Source organism: Contarinia nasturtii, unplaced genomic scaffold (genome assembly GCF_009176525.2).
Source record: "Contarinia nasturtii isolate CC-2019 unplaced genomic scaffold, AAFC_CNas_1.1 Cnas_scaffold_745, whole genome shotgun sequence".
In the NCBI taxonomy this organism is placed as follows: domain Eukaryota; kingdom Metazoa; phylum Arthropoda; class Insecta; order Diptera; family Cecidomyiidae; genus Contarinia; species Contarinia nasturtii.
In genome coordinates this window covers 2,054,155-2,078,331 of record NW_022198093.1, presented here as the reverse complement: position 1 = coordinate 2,078,331, position 24,177 = coordinate 2,054,155, and the positions used below count along the sequence as shown (strand labels likewise).

General features: G+C 33.7%; 1 protein-coding gene across 1 annotated transcript in view; it reads right to left on the bottom strand.

The window, feature by feature from the left end:
- Positions 1-22,384: 22,384 nt before the first annotated feature.
- LOC116341762 (protein lap4) overlaps positions 22,385-24,177 on the bottom strand; it is a 126,499-nt gene continuing 124,706 nt past the window's right edge. Inside the window, exon 29 of the mRNA XM_031769035.1 lies at positions 22,385-22,632. Within this exon, the coding sequence (XP_031624895.1) occupies positions 22,606-22,632 (27 nt within the window). The 3' untranslated portion in view covers positions 22,385-22,605. The remainder of the gene's footprint in view (positions 22,633-24,177) is intronic.

Genomic DNA, 24,177 nt, shown 5'->3' with positions numbered 1-24,177 from the left:
TCGTTCGCTTGGCTCTTTCAATTTCAGCCCGGAAAATTCGCTCCGATTTGTCTCTCGATCATTCTTTGTAACAAAAACAAGTATATTACAAAATGAATGGTGAAAAAAGAACTTTTGGATTATGTTTATTCTATGTGAAACATGAATTATGCATATAAACCGAGTAGTTTTTGAACTTTATGTGCCCAAATGTTCTTTGTTCATATTGCTTTTTTCCCGCTGTGTTTAACCGTACATTATCTAGATCAAACTATTTTGATTTTACGTTTTGGGGCAGAAAACATTCGGATTTTCATCTACAATTTTTCACCTCATATTTTATAAGCCGATTAATATAAATGTTAAGCACTTGACGATGAATGTCACACTAAAAATGGTCAAGATGTCACTATGCATAAATTATGAATATTTTTACGCTTTTTCTCTCTCTCTACCATTTTCTTCTTTTGCCATCACTCTCTCTCCCTCTCGCTAACTTTATTTATCTCAATTTATCCGAGAAATTTTCTCGTATCTCTTTTGTCTTTTCCCACTCTGTCACTCGTGTATAAATTATACAAAATTAACTGTGTCAATTTGAAAAAGAGTTTTGTGCAAAATGAGAGATAGTGACTTTGAACATATATTTTTTTTATCAAATTCAAACTGTTGCCGAAAAATTTTCGGCCCGAAAGAAAAAATCATTATCTTTCCATTAACATAACTTGAAAGCGCCAAAGATAAAACGGCCTATAAAAACTTTCAATAGAGATGGTTTTGTGTCCATCGACAAGCTCAAATGAAATTAGATCGGGATGAATTGAATGCATGGCGAAATGAATGCATAAATATGTTTATTTCATATATTTTTTGGGCTGAATAAAAACGGAAACATCAAAAAAGTCGACCCAGTTTAATGTTTTCTATTTTGCTCATTATCAAGATATATTCAATTTTAAAGTTTGAATGAAGTACCTTCCTACTCCGATATGCTCATAAATTTCGATAAACACATTTCACATGTTAACAATGGAGTCGATCGTAGTTCTGGAATGTTTCATCTTTTTTTTCAACAACAGCCCGAAATGAAAAATAATTTTCGGATTGAATGCAGTATCAAAAGCTCCCCTACCCAAGCGAAAAATCTGTCATTTAAATAAAGATGTGTGTAAACGAAAAAAAAAGTTAGTATAAAGGATCTCCGGCGCTTTTGTGCAATTGTTATCGCACACTTAAAAAAGTGGCGATATGAAAAGGGTAACTTTTTTCTAGTTTACGACTTTTCCAATCCTTCACTCTCTAAAACTAAATTGTATACAAAAAAAAATATATACTATTTTGTTCATATATTGAGTATGAGACCCTTCTTCTTTTCAACAACACTCACTATTTCAAATAACAGCCAAAAGAATGTTTTTGACATTGACAATTTTTTACGAGCTTCGATGATATCGTTTTTTTATATGGAAAATATGACGCATACATTTTTCCATTGTTTGTTTGGAATATGTTTAATATAAAAACATTAACCGCGCGGATCGGGGTAAAAAGAGACTTACTCTCGCAAAATTCATATTCATGGCCATTAGCTTGACAATCGTTATTGCAGTTGATGTTATTGTGTATTAAAAAATTGGATAGAGGATCATATTATGAACGGGTATAGACCATAAAACACATTTACCCTTTAAGAGAGCAGACACAAAAATACCATGTGACACAAAAAAGTTTCAATTACTTATTGCATGGCTGACATGTTTTTCAGCCGTTCGTGTGTGTGTTTGTTTTTTCCCCTTCTGCTCAATTAAGCTAATTTGTTTTTTTTTGGTGATTTCAACGACAACGCGACACACAAATAATTAGCTTCGGTCGCATATGCAACGCCATTCAATACGAACACGTGTGCTCTATATTTATGCACTGTGTGTATTAACAAAAAAAAAAAACCATCTCTATTAATATCTTTCACACAGATTATTGCCTGGAATTACATAATAAGACAGAAAAATATACCGTTCAATTGAAGTTGATGTTTACATGATTGGAATATTTCCACATTGTTTCATTTGATTAATATGACCATAAATAAAATCTCGATGGAAGAAAAATAGTACACATACGGTGTAAACATATATACTCGGCCCTCTCGACAAAAAATTACCGGTACTGGTCGAGAAAAATTAATACTGTACAGGTGTATATAAAAAAATCATCGTCGAGCTTAATGATTGTTTGAATTCGATCAATTTTCGTAATAGAAAAGGCATTACAACCAAATCACCTGATTGCACTTGAAACAATAACAACGTTTTGTGTAATGATGCGTTTTCGAAATGTAATAATAGGTAATAGATTTATGATCGATTCAATCGAACAATAGGTAATCAAAAATCAATAAACCTCTCTTGAATTCCCCGAAAGCAAAAATACAAAAAGAACTGTAGTCTCTCGTTTTATAAGTTCCGATGCGACCACACGAACTAAATCAACCCAATAATAGTCTGTCCACCATAATAAAAAGAAAGAAACCCACAAGAAAATTCCCATGAGGTTGGTTCTAATAGCATCTGTCAAAATGTTATTGCACAATATGTCGAACGAAATCACAACGAGCATAAGGTCAAATTCAGCACAAAATCTATTGATACTCCAATAGCAAGTCATGTATGAACGTTACAGGTGAAATTGTGAACAAAAAAAACGAGCACCGCACAAAATCCAAATCCAACATGAGAAATGCCATAGTGTCTATACATTTACAAAATTGAAAATATTTTGTAATTTATTGGAGTGCAATCGATAATAATGCTCAATAAGTCGGTCCCCGAAGATGAATATACCATATATCGTGTAAAATGTGTGCTCTTCATTTTTAAGAAGATAAGAAAATGAATTCACAGTTGGATGCCACAAATAAGCTCACCTATTCCGTCATCTTGCTTGCGTTTTTTTGAAAATGGATATTTTCTTCTTGCTACAAGCTGATTGGCTGTTGAACATGAAGCAATTTTTCTTCTTTAAAAACTAATTATTTAACAATTGATGTGTGTGTGTTGGCGGAAGAGGCCATTTTCCCACAGCGTTGACAGTGAAAATAAGGACGTGCGCTCTTTTTCATTCATTTCGAATCTCCCATACAACTTCGTGTGACGTGCATTTTATACACAAAAACAACGGCGAATTTAAATGAAAAAAAAGAAGAAAAAAATTTGCTCGCATAAAAGCAATGACGGCAGTGGTTCTTTGATTTATGGGTTTTTTCTCTCTGTGCTTTTTCATCCCACAACCATTCGCGTTTGCAAAATTGCTTTTCACAAAATACCGGTGAAAAATTCGACTCCCTCTTGGAATTGGAACGAATGTTTTGGGTGTTTGTGTGTGCATTTGTAAGCGAAAATATTCGCGCTCATAAAAGATGAAAAATTATTGTAATGCGAAACGTGCGCGGAAAGGTAAAGTAACACAAGCACCTCACAACTATAAACACTCAAAAGTTTAAATAGTTTCACTTCATTATTATATTGTTTTGTTGGCTTGACAACATGCGCGCGCCCGTAAATGTGACGCACAAATCATACAACACTCAAATAATTGTTATTAGATCGTATAATTTATGGGTTCCTATTTGTTCTGGAAATTGCGTTGATGAAATTAATTTTTCAAATGAGTTGAATGAACGTTATCTGTTAAGTTTTTTTTACAGGAACTAAAAAAAACTCCAAATCATTGTGCTTTACACTCTGTTTGAGCTGAAGATTAATGTGAAAATGCGCGAATTTCATTTGTTTCCCATATTGATGATGCAACAGGAGAACGCTGCAACGACCGCATGCTTACCATTTAAATTACATTCAGTCGAACGATTCAAACAAGATTAACAATTTAAACACATAGTCAATGAACAAAATGCATAAGCAAATAACTCTTTAGATATTTATTATGTTAAAAAAATGTAGAGTCCAGTTGACATACCATATATAGAGAATTTAGCGGAACAATTCAAAGGAGCAAACGACAAAGGAAAGAAAAAAATAAATACGTTAAGACTAGAGCTCTAAAAATAGACAAGATAATCTTTATTTTTAACTGTAACAAGAAGAGAGACATATTTTTGACACGAACGAATTGAGAACATATTGAAATAGAACAGCGATAAAATGTGAAATGGATCAATAGATTTAATTGGCCGTGATCGACCTTTTGTCTCTCACATGTGTTTACCATTGTCGCTATTTGACACTAAATAAGATCGAAAATGCACCAGTGACCTGAATTGAACTGCATTTTGCACATATTTGTGAACAAAGATCGAAAAGCGATTGGGGAATTTCCCATTAATGATACATTCTAACTGAAAATAACAAATGCTGTAATGCAAGAGACTGAGGGAGCATCAGAGATAGATTGAACAATAGACTTGTACAATTGATGGGGTACCAAGGTTGAAGCTTACTAAAAGTATACCAAATATTTGATAAAACAATTTATGCACCGAATTTCTTTGATCAAATAAAACGGTGAACAATCATACATACGTATGAACAAAAAGAAGTCACAAATTTTCAAATGCTATACTATTACGAATGAATTGCGAATAGTATTTCCACACTTTCCCCCCGCATTTTGTTGACGAAAACCAAATGCCATCGATATGAGTTGAATTTAATTGAGTGAAATGCCAATTCGAACAATGCAAATGTAGTTTCGACTGTTGAGCAATCGTGCATAAAATATACGAATTGATTTGTGTCACGTTCAAAAGCGAACGTAAATGTTACGCTTTTTCGTTTGAATTGAACTGTAGAGTATGACAAAATGGCCAAATGTTTCCATCAATTATCAAATAAATAATTCATGAGTGGAAATTTATTTAAGAGAACACGTCATCGAAATGTGTACGGCCAATATAGAGTGGGAATATCGTTTATCATCACGATAACATCGTCATACGTATTATAAACTAAGGCTCCAAACAATGTCCCCAACATGAAATGAAATTATACAATAATAGTTACCTTAGTCACTCAAAATCGAGCAGCAAAAAGCTCTATCATGTAGTCGATTACACAGTTTTTGTTTGAGTAAAATTAGCTACAATTTATTTCGAATATACCAAGATTTTCATACACGAAGAGGCACATGTTGGACTCCACCATTTAGGACACCTGTTTTGGGGACGTTTTTATTAAGATTATATGCAATCAATTGTATATTTAATTAAAGCGGAAACTGAATAGGGAAAAAAATGAATTATCTACATTATTAGATTTGTGTGTGTGTGTGGTTATAATGAAATCCACGGCCATGAATGAGGAAAAAGAAATGAATTATTGTTTATTTTTATTTATTAACGCATTTTCTTGATAAAGACGTGACCGTTTCCAAATATACGGTTTATCCTGCATTGAAATCGGCCATATTTTATACTAAATCCGTGTCGTTGACACGGTTGGCATTGTCTGTGAGTGTATATAGTATAGATTGTTACGGACGTCAGGTCGAACGTAATAGAAAACAATGAGAAAAATCGATATCAAGTGTCGGATGGATAATCAGTTTACGGTCGGTGTTAAATTATGAAAAAAAGCCATTTTTAAACTGTCTACACCAATTATCACGGCCATTTATCAACATAGTTTTTCCACAAATGGAATTCGAAAAAAAAAATTAAAAGATCCTGAAAAAATCAGTGAATAATATGTAAAAAGAATCCGAAATTTTCAAAATTTGACATCTACCGCAAATTAACTACCCATCCAAATGTAAACTCTTTTCCATTTCGAAAAGTCTATCGAAAAGTGGAGTGAATATTTCCGAAAGATTATGATTTACTTGATTGAGGCATTTTATTCAATAATACAGATGGCCTCGTGTATTCGTTCTTCGGGTTGATTTTGAATACTGAAATGGATTCATAAATTTTTGTTTCGGCAATGGGAGTTAAATATTGATTTCATATAAAGTATAACACTTTCTTATTAATAATTAAATAATAAATAGAGTGTGTGTCCAGAATTCGTAACTTTTAAAATCAATGTTATGTCTGAAGTTTGCCCCTCATCCTCCCCATTAAATCGACCAATAAAACATCTTTTGGTAAAATGAACAACATGTTTGTAAATTCAATGAAATAAAACAACAACATGTTTGTTGTTTTAATCGCCAAGTTGTGCTTAAAATGAGTTCTGGCTCAAGTCATTGTATGTTTAAAGTTATAAGTTGGCATTTACTGGTAACCAAAAATAACCAAATAAAGTAGCAAAGCGGAAATACTATTTTCAAAACAAATTTGAATCCATTTATCGTTCAGTCAAAGTATATTTTTCTATATCCTCTTAAAAAGCAAAAAAGAATCTATGTGCTATTTCATGTTACTTTGTAGTCAATTGATCTCTTGAGTTGTAGATAGAAGATGTTTATTATAATTAGCACAAATAAAATGTAGCATCAATATTTCCTTCTTCGCTCACTCTTCACACCACAATTGATGGAAATGAAGGCGTTCGTTTTCATTTACATATTGTATCTTTTGTTTGATGCGAACAAAACTACAAAATGGAGGGAGAAAGGTGCAAAACTGAATAAACACATACACACAAAAACTATATTAAATTTAAATTAGAAAAATAAAATCATATTTTTAGTCGAATTAGGGAATGTATATACAGTAGATTAAACAGATTGATGCAGCGACAATGAATACCGATTTCGAAATCGAATGAAGTCAACCCCCAAAAAACACAGCGATACGCCAACATCAAAATTGGCTATCGTGTGCTTGCAAAAAAGCGACTTCATTCATAAGGTAGTAGACATGATATTTAAACAACCACTTATACAAAAAAAAAAAACAGATAAACTTATATTTGATTTAAGTCACATTTAGTGAGATCGAATTTCCTCAACACTGGATGTCCGATTTCACAAGCGATACTGATTACATGTACAAAGTAAAATGTCCTTTTTAACAAACCGAAAAGAGAGAACACAAATATGTGTACAATTTTATATTTTCAACTCAATTTTTTAAATCTAAAATGTTCGATGCGCAATTTAGTGAGCGCATTCGCTTGGCTGTAGGGTTTGTTTTGTATTTTCAAAATCATTCGACATTTTCCATTTTTGCTATGTGAATTGCGTACCGCGTCAAAATCAATTTCGTTGCGTTTCAATTTTAATTAGGTCAAATAAACCTTCGTTTCCACATTTCATTTTGACCGAAAGTGTAGATAGCTAACCATGAATTTTGGTTTTCATCATACCTGATAGAGTTTGTTCACAACACTGTTTTATTTCGATACATTGGTTCCAATTTATAATTTATTACTTCAAATTGGACCACAGAGTCGATTAGATAAACTTGGACCTTTTTCGAATAAAACAATATATTTAAAAGGGAAATCGATTTTTCAATCCACTATACAACTAGTGTCGTTGTGAACACCGCTCTCTTTGAGAAAGGTGGCAATGGGCAAAAATGTGTCCGTCCCTCCGTCCGAAAAATGGTTCAGACATGAATGCGTTCTCATTTTTTATTAAAGGTTCCAACCATTTCTTCGCACGGAGAGACGGACGGACAAAAATACCCAGAGCTGCTATTATTTTACTCCCCATTGGGCTACATTAAAATACTATCTCTTTCATTTGCCATTTTGTATTAGCATTTGTACATTTTTCATTTAATTTAGCATTTCTGTCGGAAATCAATGCCTCTACAATCTATAGCCGCTTTTTGCATCATACATTTCACTTAACCCGAACCATTTGATATACCTTACTGTCTTTTTTGTGTCTAGTAATGAAGAAAAAGTCTTTTAACCATTTAAAAAGTTTAATAAACAAATAAATCTTTACAAATAGTTAAAATTACTAGCAAAAGTGGACTAAACAAATTGAAACACAAATAATTTATTCAATAGACACCACTGCAAAGTGAATAAGATAACATAATATAAAATAAAATTAAAGAAAAAAGAAAAAAATTAAAAAAAATTGTAATCCATGTCTTATGCAGGTATTGACGTCTTCCTATTGCTACGCTGTCTATTTACTATTACAATTACTATATTATAATATTATAACTTACATGAAAATTAATATACATTTACTGAATAACACAAAAACTATAAATTTACCACGATAAGAGAATATTGTGAATATGAGTGCAGTCGAGAACAATGAACACGGAAATGACACAATTTTTGATCTATGATCAGCACCAATTTTAATTCATTCAACAAATTTAACAGAAGACATTCAAACGTAATTTTTAATAATAATAATATAATATAACGAATGACAAGAGAGATAGTTCCGTTTGCAGTAGCAAAAGCTCAAAGGAATTTTGACAATGATTTGAAGAGACAGACGATGAAATTGATGAAATCGAAATGCATTTTGGTTTGATTTTCGACGAATCACATAACATTATCATTTTACTATTCCGCACACCTAGTTTGGGAATGGTTTTTTTTTGGATAATTTTTTTTTGTGACATTGAAATGAATTTCGAGTATTTTTCAGACGATTTTTCTTCTTATCGACTGCGGTGTGTAACCAAAATCGACTCCGTCTTGATGATTCACCATTTTTCCATTCCAATCATATTTGAGAGAAATAAACTGCTCTTGCTGTGTTATGGTGTCGAAGATGGTGCGGGGTCGCCATTCCTTCTCTCAATAATATTAAATTCGGTATGGTTTTTGTTTCTTACTTCATTGGTTTTATCGTCATCATTTAGGCGCCCTGCGGTTTATTTTGACTTTGTAATGCTTACGAAGAATATGTTGAAAATAGTTACGAATCCAGAAAGCCGATTCGATTATGGTAGTGAGTACAATCAGCGGCAACCGGTCAAATGAGAAATGGTGTACAGCAGCAGAAAGCCAGACTCACAAAAACAGATCGTAAAAACAAACGGTAATCTGCCAATCCAAAGTGATAACATAAGCCATAAGCTGCCGTTCTTTTTTTCTCTCTCTTTGCGTGTGTCTGCTTTGACTTTCGTGCCTTAGAATTAACAAGAAAATATCTCTTTTTTTATTGTTTCCATTTTCGTTTGCGTTCGGTGTCGTGGAAACTTATTCATGAACACACATACTCTTTCGCATGGTTTGTGTCGTTCGTTGTCTTCGATGCGCCATCAAATTCCATATGGTCACAGAGTGAGATGTGAAACAGCACTCAATTCTCGCACTTTTTTTTCTTCTTTCGTCCATATTTTTTCTTGTCATACATTTATGATTTATGAAGAGAAACGAATGGAGAAAGTGTGAGAGAGAGAGAGTATCGTCTGTAAATCGATGATGCACAAGAACCAATTTCCGGCCAATAAAAACAAACTGATGACTTGAAAATCGTAATACAATACTTTGTATTTTGCACCCAGTTTTGTGGGTGTGTTACGAATTGACATAAAAGCAATCAGAAGATGTGACGAGAAAGAAAACAACAACAGACTGTCGTCTGATCCAATAGATTATTCAGCTTCGTTTCGATAATAATCAAATAACATAAAAATAAACGTTAAACATACTTCAAGTCAATAACATCAAAATGTGGTTGGTGGTTTTAGATTAAATTAGCTGATGTCATATCGTTTCGATTTTTTTTATGTATTCAAGTCACTATGACATCAACAGAGAGCCGCATCTCGCCTTGTAAAATATTACTTAAATTGAAGAATGGCCAGCTCACACTCACAGCGAACCACTCAATAAATGACGTAGGCTTTTGATATGACTAAACGCTTTACTTATCTTTTTATGACTTTCACGTTCATTTAAACGCCGTGACAGTGAAGCTAAAAAGGAAGAGAAAGAGAGAAAAAGGATGAGAAAGAAAAGAAAGGAAAAGGAGATAAAAGAAAGAAACCTAGAAAGAGAAAGTTCCTACAAGCAAAAAAGAGAGAAATTGAGTAATATGCAAAAGCTTGACATTTTGATCACTTTTCAAAACCATTTCTGCTCATTTCTGCTCATCCGTTACTTGTTTCCGTACAAGAAATATACAATTTTCAGTCTGTCAATTCATTTGAGTGATTTTCAAAGTAATGAAAAGGGACAGCTTATGACTGCCATTCGAACAAACCATTTCTCCCTTTCTAACATCACTCATCATCATACAACGTTAATCAATTGCTGCAGGAGATGTGCTGTTTTTTTTCTCTCATCCATTGCACATTTCTTGCCGTTCTATTGCTTGCAGTGGTGAATCGCAAAAGCGATTATATAAAAGCGGGCTGCTCCATTACATCTCGCTGCAGAATCAACAGAAAGGAAATTGAAATTGAATTGGCATTTCAAAAGAATTGCAAACGAGAGAGAGAGAGAGAGAGAGAGAGAGAGAGAGAAGCGACGATCGTGCACGCAAACACAAAAAAGACGACTTCTAAATGAACATCAAACTATCCAACACCAACGTTGCAATGAAAATTGAATTTATTATTTAATCGAATTTCATACTGATGATGAACGAAAAAAAAGAGATGCTCTATTGGAATGTTTGAGAATTCCGTTGATGGTAGCGCATCTGATGATGTTTTTATTTCAAAACAGTGTCCCAAATCAATCACAGAATGGAGTTGATTTTTGTTTGTTTGTATTCACGATGCAGGGGGAAAAAAGTGATTGAAAGTAGTTTTTCGCGACTCACAACCCAATTGGATTTTTCAAGTGCCCAAAAAAAACGATTCCATTCAAACGTTTTTCGATTTGAAATCGTGCGAATTTGGTACGAAGCCACGAATATGCCATGAAGTAAATCTTAAGACACAATCAAAAAAAGATTGTGTGCACTTTTAAACTTCGAGTAAAAAAACGACGAAAAAGAGACGAAATTGTCGACTGGATCATACCAAGATAAAGCATAACTATCTTTTTAGCTGCAAATGGAAAATAAGGTCGTGAAGTGCTTAACCACACGAACACGTGCATCATGCACACCAACACCGTCATTCAATACATAAATACGCGCCGAAAGTGAATTGCACGGTGAAAAATGCCATATTGTCAAATGGATAAGCTGCCCTTCTCAGCGTTTTCAAGCTCGATCTCTTTTTTTCGCGAGTAAGTTTATTTGAAGGACAAAAACCACCGAATCTCGAGCAGCGAACAAAAATTGCTCTTAAGTGTGTGAACACGAGCGCGCGCACACACACACATAAAGAAAAGAAAAAAAAAGAAATACTGAATTGGAGCAGAGCAGCAATGTTAGATAAGATTCGCGCAAATGAAAAAGGAAGTCTGATAAGATTTTATTGTTATTTGGCTTTTACTTGGATACACAACTAACAGCTTAGAATTTACGAACAATTTTCAGATTGTAGACGAAAGAAAAAAAGAAAAAGCGAATGACGGCAACGGCAATAGCGTAAATACCCTACCCCAAAAAATGCACTTCGATGATATAGTGAATGTGAAATTATAAGATTGAGATTTACGAAATTGGGTTTTATTCTCTTTTTTGTGAGCCAAAATGATATACATTCGATGTACAGCCGGGGTCGGTCGATCGTTAAATGTGAAGTTGTTTTTCGCACAATTGCGATATTCACTTGATATCACTCTATATCTAACTTCAGAACACTTAAATCCAACAATTTCGATAAAATCGCTCGCCGCGCTTTGGCACATTTAACGGAATAGCGGATTCAGCACACATCGTGTACACGATATGCCGTTTAATTATTTTTAATCGATATCTCTTCAATAATAATTAAGTTTTAATCAATTAACGAATCCCATCAGCTTGAAAATAAAACAAACAACGACGTTGAAACAAAAATGAAAAACGACATTTCGCTGCCAGCAACAGCAGCGGCAGCATTACGGTACAATGATAGCAGCTGCATTGATTACACCCGTTTCGAAAAATATTCAAGGCGTAGCTCAAGCAATCGAGCTTGAACGCTTGACAAAAAATCAATTTAAGTTCACACGTAACGAGAATCGACAACTTCGCTTGCAATATCCTGTTCAAACGTTCACATAAATAGCAGAAGTAGGAGAGAAAAAAAACCCATCGAACTAATGCCAACTACTCGGTGCAATTTGATATATTTCTTCGTTGAACTATGAATTATCGATTCAATATTCGAATCGCGCTCAATTTTGAAGGCACGATGCAGCTGCAAACTATTGAACATTGCACGCACACATACTGTTTTCAATATAAACGTCTATCACCGACTCTATTTTTTCTCTCTTTCTTTTCTTTTTCGCTACGAGCGCGGGCTATGAAATGTTGATGATTTGAGACAAGTGAATAAGCGTTTAACGAGCGTTATGAACGCTCAACGATGAAGATTCATCAGTCTGGTTCAATAAATTTAAAAATATATCTTTCATAGCTTGACATTAAACACTGGTTTGTATCAATAGCGATGTGATGCATCAATAATACGTTCGATATTTTATGATTGCTTAGAAATGAGGTTATCGTGTATGAGACAAGCGCGCACAGATGCAAAGTTATCATTCAATAGGTTCATCCCATCCATTTAAGGCACAACAAAAGCAACATCCACTCGCTTCGCACCGAACAAATTTCGAAACAGCTTTTTTTCCCTCTTTTTTTTGCCGAAATTTGGGGCCAACAATTTTTCTCCAGAATTGATGCCGTAAAATTGGATAACAATTACTGCCTAAGCATATGTACATATTTGGTCGGCCCAGCGTGGATATGAGTCACTTTTTATGGTGTCTGTATATTATTTTGGTTTATCTGAATTCACTTTGAGTGTTTTAACGAAAATTGGCATCTGCTCTTACCGTCGATAAAATACTGGATTTAGACGAATATTGTCGATGCATTAAAGGATTTAAGAAGTAATTTTTGGCCGCGAACCGATTCGCATTAAAAATTAACGACAACAAATTTGTCTCTTGACGACGGCCTTTTTTCATCCCGATGGAAACATTGCCTAAGTGGTCCGTACAATTATTACGTACATACAGAGTTTTATATTGGATTACACCATACAAAATGACTTTGTAATCTTATTTACAAAAGTTATGGCATCTATGTATCGTGTCTTTGGATTTTATCTGACTGAGCGACGAAATATTATTATTAAGTATATCATCGTTGAGCATGTCAAACAAACGAAAAAAAAGAAGCTTCAGACATTTGAACTTGTTTATATAGCGAAGTTTTAAGCCTATTTTTCATGTAATTCATCGTCGAAGTTCGGGACTAATTAAAGGTGTTTTCGTTACGTCTTCATTAATTTAATTAGTTGACATCGTCGGCGACTGTGTGTATTACAATTGAATCTGAAAGTCTGCGAACATATTCTGTCTAAACATTTTGCACATCGCCAATTGAAACCGATCAAAACCACTTTTTTCGCATGTATGGTCCCAAGCGCGAGCAGAAAATTGATTTAGTCTCTCGACAACTTGTCTCTGTCTCACCAATTTATATGAAAACTCGATGTAGCTGTGTGTGTGTGCGTGCGAAAACAATTTGAAGCCGAGAGAAGCCGATTATTCATCTCGATTTAACTGCCATCAGCTATATTTGTTTTGTCTCTAGCAAATATTTATCAAATTTTGGAAGTTAATGTTTATGAGCAATTGCCAATCCAAATTATACAGCTCATTTGCTCGAATTAATTGACAAATTATAATTACATCGGATGGAAATCGATTTGCAATATTTAACACTGTGCATATATGCAACATTATATATTTAATACACTCGGGTAAATTTAATCAACAACCAATTTAGTTTTACACTGATTGCATGGCACAATAAACAAGCTAAAATAACTTACCAGTCAGTGTCTCTCCCTATCTCCCGCTTTTACACACACACACATGCCCACCGAACGCATTTTCAACCGCAAAACTAATAATTCGGCAAACATGCACCGCGCACAGAACGATGACATTGTAAAATAACTCGACAAATGTAGCCAAATACGGTGTGGTGGCAGCCAGCAATGAGACTAGTCTTTGCCGCATGTGATTAATCCATATTTCTGGTCGCCGTTTGTGTGCATATTTAATATGGGAAAAATAATTTTTCGCACTTTTTTCCACTGTATCACAAGCGGGGCGTGCACGTACAAATTTGCCATACGAAAAATCGAAATTCATCATGATTCGATTAATTTTTATATGAAATATACAATTTTAGCCCATCATCGTTCTAGCCCACCACTAGTTGATTTAATCGGGCGACGTAGATTATTGTTTCTTTTTTTCAAAGACTTCACGTAGCGAGTGTAATGGACCCCTCTTGAAAATTATCTTCAATTAAGTGCTTGATTGAAAATTTCAAACATCTTGGCAAACGCCATTATCAGCCACACAGATCGGTTGGTTGTAAAAACCCATCGAAATGAGCTACCGAAAATTCATTCAACATGCCACTCAAGTGCAACAAGTATGAATTCATTTTTCGTATTGTTTTTGGCATGATTCCATTTGGAGCATGACCAACTTTTTATTTATGATTTTTCCAGCACCGTGCTCTTTGTATGCATGGCATCAAGTGAAAATGGAGACTAGAGAGATTTGCTGATAATAAGTACTTTGATCAACGGAAACGAAAACCACTAAAAATGATAAGAAATAATAACAAAATCGTCTGCAAACGAAGTAAATCATTTCAATTTAAATCACATAAAACATTTTCATTTTCACCAAATGACTGTTTGCATTTAATTTTCACAGCGATTCGCATCGTTTTAATGTCGATATTTATAATATAAAACAGCTCCGCACAGAGAAAGTGTGGTGCTGAAGAAAAAAAATGCGGAGCTTTTTCTGTGCTAATGGGAGCAAGAGAAAAAAAACACCATCACCATCAACATTTGAATAAAAGATAAGAATGAAAAAAAAAGCTGCGCGGTTTTTTATTCGTCGCTCTTTTCCTTTTTTTAGTGCCACATTACAAACAAAACATATAATCACAGCAATATTTTTACATATTCACATCACACGAAACATATCATGAATGTTGTAAACCATATGTTTATACACCAACAAATTTAATCACATCTAAAAAAAAGTATATTTATATTGTAAACCAAAACACATTGATAGAAATTTATCGATTCGGTGTATATCTTTAAATTATACTCAAACATTAAAAAAAAAAAAAGAAATAACATGAGATATGGCATTCACACATTTGCGCAACATTTTGTTATGCGTTGCTTTCGAATTTTGTTGTTCGGTTTTTTTTGGGTTCATGCTCATTTTGATATGTAAAGCTAATAAGAAAAGAGAAAAATTATTGTTCCAAATGAAGAAATGTATAGAATGTGAATTGCTTGTTTGCTGCTACTATCCTGATATTTTGGATAAGGTATAAGGTGTCGTACATATAATAGCTTTAAGAGGTCTCCACTCAATCTATATCAATATTAAATAGTCACGTCTGAAGAAACGATAAATAAACACACAAACACTTCAGACGATTAGCTGTAAGAACCACCTTTTTTTTCCAAAGTTACAAAAAATTTATTCATACACACAAAATACAAATACTGCTTGATGGGATGTTGTTAAACGCACATTCCATTACGATTTTATGTGCATAATATTTTCTATGTTCATTGTTCAGTCTTCAAGTTCAAGTTCATTCAGCAAAAAATAAGAAAACAAAAGAATTTAAGTGTCTTCTATCCATAACCACCAAATTTTTCGTATGTTCTGTAATCACTGGATAGCAATGAAGAGAGATGGAAAAAGAAACGAAAAGAAATTTTCATTGGGCACAAACAACAACCTTTTCATTTATAAACATGTGTATACTTAGACAATGCAGTATGATGTGAATAAAAAGCAACAAAACAAGCGATGAAGCTACTTAATCAGAAATTCTCTCTGCTATAGAGAGCTGGTAGAATGAGAAAAAGCGTCAAGAGCACTTGAGCTCCTTAACAATGAAGTGAATGATGGTGATTTTTCCCCTTGACGCAACGATAAAGCAAAACAAAAAACTGACGGAAACGAAGAAAAAAAACATACACAGAAATTATATGAACAAAACATGTTACTAAATGTATGCTCTTTCAGGATAATGAGAACATACGACATACAAATATATTTAACGAAAATTGCATGATAAATATAAATAATTATTACAAAAATAGAAATATGGAAGAGAGAGAAAGAGTAAAAATAGCGACGATGTTGGCAGGCAACAATACAAAAAAAAAAACCTATATTGGAAACTATATATTCATACACAGTAACGCGTACGCAACTATAATGAAAAATAAATAAAATGAATATAAAATAATACTACTCTATGCGTAAATATAAATCGAAGTAAAAAAAGAGTGTTCACTACTCAAAATTCCGCCACTGCGAAAAAACGCGAGTCGCCAAAGAATGGAGAAGTGAATGTAAGAAAACGATTACCAAGTAATATAAAAAAATGTGTATCGAAAGTCATAGGGAATAAAGCAAAACTAAACTCACCGAACAACGTTATAAAATATATATATTATGTAAATTTATAAACTGGAGTCGTTTATACTTATATGCAAGCAGCGGGCTAAAAATTAACGATTACAAACACTGAAATGCAGCCACCCAAAGGAGTGAGCGAGGACGTGAGCTTTGGTGGTTCATGTACAAGCGAACGAGTCACCGACATCAACTATAATTTCTCGTCGAATGAAACATGTAGTTTGGTTGGCAATTTTCATTTCAGAAGTTTTTTTTATTATTATTGTTGTTCACTGCTTTGTATATTATTAATTAAAATTACCGCCGCAAGAGTGTGAGAGTAAAAACAAGCAAATCGAGCAGAAAACCATAGCACAACAAACAATGGCAAGAGAAACAGAACATAAAAAAACATGAAAAACTATTAATTGCTGAATATATGTGAGCATCGAAATTTTATTTAATGTTCTTCAGCGTCAGTTGTTGGTGTGTGTGCCTGTGCATACACTGGAATGTAATTGATGATAACAGTGAAAATATTTTTTTATTACTGATTCTTACGTTATTGTGTGTTTTTTCGCCGAATAACCTCTCTTTGTGACAGTGAAAGTAAGAGGGATAAATGGAAAAGAGAGAAAGAGAAAGAGAGAAAAGAACAATCCTTTTAATCGGTTCAACCAAATAACATACGAAAAAAAGCTGCGTTGAATCTGATAACTGTGTGAATTCCGAAACAAATGGCAGACATTAATCGAATTACTACACGAAAAGTGGATTTAATTTGCGAAAAAAACAGCACTTGTCACATAAATGGGTGAGGAAATTCTGCATAAAAATCCAATAAACGCGCAATAATAATTATATTCGAATGTAAAAGCCACGTCTAAATCGCTCCTTTCGCTTTTAATGGAAATTTAAAGAAAATGGCTCCAAAGCGGCTCAATGTCATCGGGCGTCAATTATTGTTATATGTACATGAATTATACTGCACTTTTCCATTCGATGGTATTGCACGACCTCTTTTTTTTATGTCCCATACTCTATATACCAAAGTAATTTTACTGTGTGGAAAAAAAAAGGAGAAACATAATTGTTATATATCATAACGTATGTGTATTACACACAGATATCTAAAAAATAATAAACGAAACCATTAATTTGTTCAATTGTTGTTAATTTTTCATTCAAAAGACACGCAGAAATTTCAACTTGATGATGACAAAGACGACGACAAAAACTAAGATGATTTGCTACATTTATAAAACGACGACAGAACTATTCGAAATGAAAGTAATTATAAAACGGATGTGAATGGAATTTTATGGAATTAGTTTTAAAAAGAAATTTAATTTGTATGAAAATGAATTTGGTTCAGAATGACATCTGACTAAAAAGAAATAATGATAACATTTAATAGCCGTAACCACATTATGAATAATGAATATAGAGTGAAAAACAGTAAATGTATGGTAAACAGATCATTACTATTCAATAAATCTGAATAATTATATGTTAGAAATAAGTTTTGATTGTCTTTCATTTCTTATTAATTCATTTTAATATTGAGATGAAAAATTCGATATAGAATTTTCCAGTTGTCCGTGTAACACAATCATTTCAAGCAATGGATGTTTAATTCGGCTTGAAAATGGATGAAGCGTACACTTTTACGATGCGTCATAACTCAACAAGGTAAGTATGCATTACGTTTCGCTTATTTTTAACGGTTTTTGTAAGAGAATTTCATCCGAATATCGGATTAGCATTAACCGTTTGAATCGGTTTCTATGACAGACAGGCTTTTGTTTCATTTGATTTAAATGAGTGAGTACAGGCAACTGGTTTTCGTTGGGAGAAAGCCACAAATAGAGCCGAAAGAGGAAAAAAATATATATAACTGTAAATATTTATTATTATTGCATGGATAAAATATCGTCGATGGATTTTATTTACGTGACCAACGAAAAATTCAGCAAAAGCATTGCGTATATATGAAAGTAAGTCAAAGCCGACATTGATGCTCATGGAAATGATCGCACGACGAACAAGGTTTTACGTCTCACAAATATATAATCGCCGCTGTCTAATTCGCCATATATTCTCATAAACTTTAGCGAAATTCCAGAGAATGTAACAAGATTGACAGAGGGAGAGTGAGAGAAAACGAAAGCAATAGAAAAAGAAACACACAAGAGATAAACCCCACAAATTATTTTAGGATTCCTATTAAAAAATGAATTTGTTAGGTTTCCTTATAAAATCGCAATATTGTAACAGGAATCCTAATAGATTGGCGCGCTTAAACGTCAAAGCCAACCTCACTGTGTTGAAACAAAACATGTATTATTATTTAAAGGTTTCCTAATAAAATGTTGCCATATTATAAGGAAACCTTACAAATTAATATTTTAATAGGAATCCTAAAATGATTTGTCAGGTTTATTTTTTGTGTGAAGATAAAGAGAGAAAATCCCATAAGTTCCAATTCGAGATGGAGAGATGGAGAAAAATGAAGACGAAAAAGTGAAATGCGAAGAGAAAGATGAGACGTTATTCTACGGAAACGAAAATTTTGTTCAAGCAAACGATAAATGCGATGAAATGATTTTCTTCATTCAATGTATTTCATTCCTTTACAATATCTTGAATAGCAGACAAAGCACCTAATAGAACCTATAAAGTCATTCATATAAATCTCTCTATACACAAGAAAAAAAGACAATACAATAAGATACATTGGCCGTAAATAAGGCATTAGGTTCACCTGAGTTCGGTTCAATGTATATGGATGTGCGTGGCAAAATTATAGCTTTGGCACGTGTAAATCTGTCTGAATTGTATTTTTAGAATGAATATTTAGTTTGAAATAATATATATAGACTTATTAATTATGTTTTGTGTCCAGTCGTCTGTGCACTTTTGATTTTGCGTAGATTGTTTTCTTCATTTTTAGTCGTAAAAACGGAAAATGTTTCGATATTTTTAGATGCGATTGATATGGAAAATTCCGGGAGTATTTTAGTAAAGTACATCTGTAGTGGGTGTATGAAATCACGTGTGCGAAATGATGTAGATCTGTGAGTTGATAAAAAAAATCAAAGACAAGCTACATCTTGTCTGTTTTGCGATGCTGTGTGTTGAATTTTATTTCGTGTGTGTCTGTGCACATATTTGTTGCAGTGATTGATGTTGATGACTGTAACAATAAAAGCCGACGAATGACGCACAAGCAAAACGATAAATGCATCAACAAGATAGTAGGATACTAGTGGTTGGTAGAGAGGGAGGGAGGGGTGTTAGTGAAAGCACATCATGCGTCAGCATGTTGATCCGATTTCATTTTTAATTTAAAATTTAAATGGAGGAAACATTGCAGACAGCGTCAAAACCTTATGAAGAGACAGAGAGAGTCCGCGCGTGTTACTCGGAGAGATGAAAAGAATGGGAGGGAGTGATATAGAATGAGTGAAATGCATGCCAAGAACATATCCAGGGGAAGCTAAATTGATTCTCAAATTCGCGCTAGCATTTTGAAATCGCATTTATGCATGTAATAATAAATGAATGAATGCATGTGTGCATATGCATCATTCGGAAAACATTCGCGTGTCGTTTTCAATTCGATAAATTCCCCTTGTCACATATAAGTTTCATTGAAAATGGCAAAAACCAAAACAAAGATTGTTGTTGTTGTTGATGATGGTGATGTTTTTACGATATGTTTGTGCATTTGCAACAGTTGGCATTGTTTCGCATTGTGAATATTCACCAAACCAAATTTGTATATATATACACAGAGATGCAGATGACTCGATGAACATGAAGCGAAAAGGGAAAATGATAAACCAAATGATGGATGCTTGAATAAGGCGACTATAATAATACAAACAAAGTGCCAACTGAGCCACCACCACAATCATCATGCACCACATACATTGAACATGACATATACATATATGAGCAAGAGTGTATAAGCGAAGCGAATGTTAACGCTATTTGGGGATATTGGAACGAAGAAGTAACCGTAAAAACATACAGGACACCCGATAACGACATTTGGCGACATCTATCCTACTACCGATATGAAAATGTGCGATTTTCAAAATTGGAGTCCTTTGGTTGCTGGTCACTGTTTTCATTTTACCATTTAGCGCCCTCTGAACGCTTAAAATGAAATATTGTACTCGTGGCAATCGAGCGCCGCACGAAGTATAAATTTCCTTTGTAAATGGAGCAAATGCCATTTATTCATGGGCATGACGTTTGGAATGCCGCAAAAAGGATTTTATTATTTCACTCTTTTATGTGGATTTGAATGTGTGAGCGAGTGTATTTTGCACACGTTGGTTTCTATCTATATGTTTCTTTTCGTTTAGTGAAAAGACAAGGGACTAGTGCTTATGTCATTTCACCGAACACCTCCTTTGGTGTTTGTATCCAATTTAATGCCCGGAAAAAAAGAAAATAACACAAATCCTAACATTTATGCCTTTAATTAAAATGTATCATGTTGTATAGTGAGATGGAGTATTTTTTCGTCTACGCTCTCTACCATTGCCACTTTTTTCTAGTTTTCAATTTTTCATTCACCGTTCGGTAAAAACAAACAGACATTAGGTTTGAGCTATGGATATAGCGGCCGCTATTTCATAGGTGCTATTCATAGGCGCTATTTATCTCGTTTTAATGCATTTATGCATATTGTGCGTTATTTTCTACATCTCTCTCGTACTCACATTCAAATGTACAAAAGAATAGTAGGCTATGATATTCCTACTCGGTGTTACACACAGCACACGAATTAAATAGCGCCTATGAATAGCACCTATAAAATAGCAGCCGCTATATGCATAGCTCGAGCCTAATGTCTGAAAACAAATGAACCAATCATAGATTGTTCCATTGTTAGGTTTTACTTACATAAGCTCATTGCAAACACAATCATCCGCTCCAGCTGGGCCATTCAATCCACCCCATTTTCAAAAGGATTTTAAGTCAATTATTCTTCATGCCATCGTATTCACATGATCACGAATGCAGATTGGTGCTGTATTTGCCCATGCCATTCTTCGATATTCTTTGCACGGGAGCCATTGTTCACCATTCACACTTCATATAAATTCTGAATATAATTACAAACAGACACTTACGTGCACACGCACATACAAGACACTACCAGCGATTATCGTATTGCGTATCGTATGCTAAATTTTAATCACCAATTAATAATTTTCAACTTCGCCACCATGATATCTGCATGGGTATTCCATTATTTTGCATTGATTTTTCATGTATATCTGACACACAAAATGACCAACAACGTATGTGTGTGTTGGTTGAATGTGCGGTTGATGTACAGCATAGGTTAGTTAATTGGAATGTTTGATCGATACACTCGACTCCGTTTCACCAAAAATAGAAATAGAAAATTTGAAAGATTAAGTCGTGCCTTCGATACATGAATAATATATTATTGGTTTGTGGTTTCTTATATCCCAAAATTTCCATATTAGATTTACATATGTAGATTGAATATTATCGAATTACAAACAGTCGCGATAAATCTTCCAATACTTTTTCTATTCATGTTCTACATCATTTTTGTTTTTAAAATATTTTATGTCATTTTTGCTGTGAGAATGTCAAACGGTGTTGCTGAGCCATGCAGATAGTTTTGATTTAAATAAATGATGTGATAATTATTTCCTTCGATGCAAATGCAATTGTATGAACACTGAGTAGGAGAAAGACTAGAAAAGAAGGCTTTGCAATTTGATTTGTCGACATAAAGTTCCACTTTCATTTTTATATTTCAATCGATAAAAGTTCCATTTTCAAGTTTTGATTCACTTTAGAATTCACTTACCTACAACTGCAACGAGTCATTTCATCAATATTTTTTCTTGTATCAATGTGCGGTTGACATCAGTTTCATAAATAGCACAAAATGAAGAATAAGAACAATGCTTGCATCAATTAGCGTTAGTTAATTTATTGATTGATACGATCGGGGCCCATTGTGTTAATCAGATAATTGGAGTATTTTAAGTCATTAAAAATGACACATGATGATACATTTTTGCTATCTAGAACGGCTATTGTTCATGTTTTCATCTAATTATAGGATAAAAATATTGGTTTTCATCCCGGTCAAAATTAATTTCATTTACGTTTTTTTAATAATGTGTACTTCGACGCAGTCCTCTGCCAATTTGCTTCATTTTCGATATTTCCTGCGCAAAATCTGAAAAACAAATCGAATAACATTATTTGATGAACAATATACCTTGTATTATTATACAATTAAGCGTAAAAAATGGAAGACCTTGAATTCAGTGTAATAGAGACAGAATTATTAATAGAAAATAGATATGGAATACAACGCATCTCATGGTATTATGAATTGTGTTGGTGGACAGGTCCGATTACTACTGCATGAACAAATGATTTGAAAAAAATTGTGAAATTCAATCACCTTGGATCACCACATCAGATGCTATTGTTGCTCATTAGCACCATTCACAATTTTTAAACATAATATTCCCGTGTGGAAAAAAAATGACTGACTGTAACCAGCTGAAATCGACTGGAATTGAATTTTGTTAACTGAAGTCGTCTACCCAGTCGACTTTAGTCGTCTATATATGTCATCTTGAACAGATGACTGATTTGGGACGTTTTTGTCTATGTAGTCAACTACGATTGAACTTGAATTAAGTTGTATTTTTCTCTACTAGGATTGACTGAAAAATCAGCCAAATCAACTTAAAACAACTTCAATCTCAGTTGGCTTTAGCCAAAAACGTCCCAAATTAGTTAACTGACTAGTCAGTCAGTAATTTTCCACAAGGGTTGTCATTGACAGAATTCATCATTGAATTTTGTCGATTTTAAGCGAAATTTTCACTGAATGCTTTGTGCCTGCAGAAGGTTGGATATAGAATAAAGTTGCAGAAAGGTAAGTTTTTCATAACCAAAATATTTGGTGGCAGTACCAAAATCTGTGTCGCCGTTTTTTTCGGACAGAATATACCATGTTCGTTGGTCTAAAATGTGTCCGAATATGTCCCTTGGTCTAAAAAAACCCTGTCCGACACGTTTCCCCTCTGCCCAATTCAAAGGAAAATTACTTCGAAAAGTGTTTGCCTATTGCTATCTTTAGGATGTACAGCGACTCATCCCATTTTCACCGCACCTTACGCACTCATAAATGGTGCGATGCAGGTTAGTTACAAAACCGAAGGTTAAAGTGAAACAATGTAAAATGAGAGCCAGAGCTGCTTACATAGTAGTATATTCATATTGAAAATTGTTTGGTTGTGGCAGTGCATAGAATGTCAGGATCAAAAAACAATTATCCAAGTATGCATAGACATTTTCTCTCTTCTACCTCGCTTGCACACTTTTTTATGTGCTGATGCTGAGGTTTTGTCGCTAAATTAAATTCCATGTGAAACAATGTAGAAAACCAATTTTCGCATCGAATAATTTGCCATTGAAAACAAGTTGATTGATGGACATGCAATCAAATTCAGTGGCCGTTTCGAGTAAAATTTTCATCAATTGAGATTATGAGTTAAAATAAGTTGTTATGTGATTATGTGCCGTATCATTAATCGGGTTTGTTGCATTTATTTGTATAAAACGTCAACTTGTGGCAAAAAAGGCCTTTCAGTTGACATGAAAAAAAGGGGAGAGTCTGATGAAACTCTGTAAAGGAAATTTGATATGTTGTGTGGGTTTGTCATGATTGTTGCTGGTTTTTTTTATCAATATATTTGTTTGTACA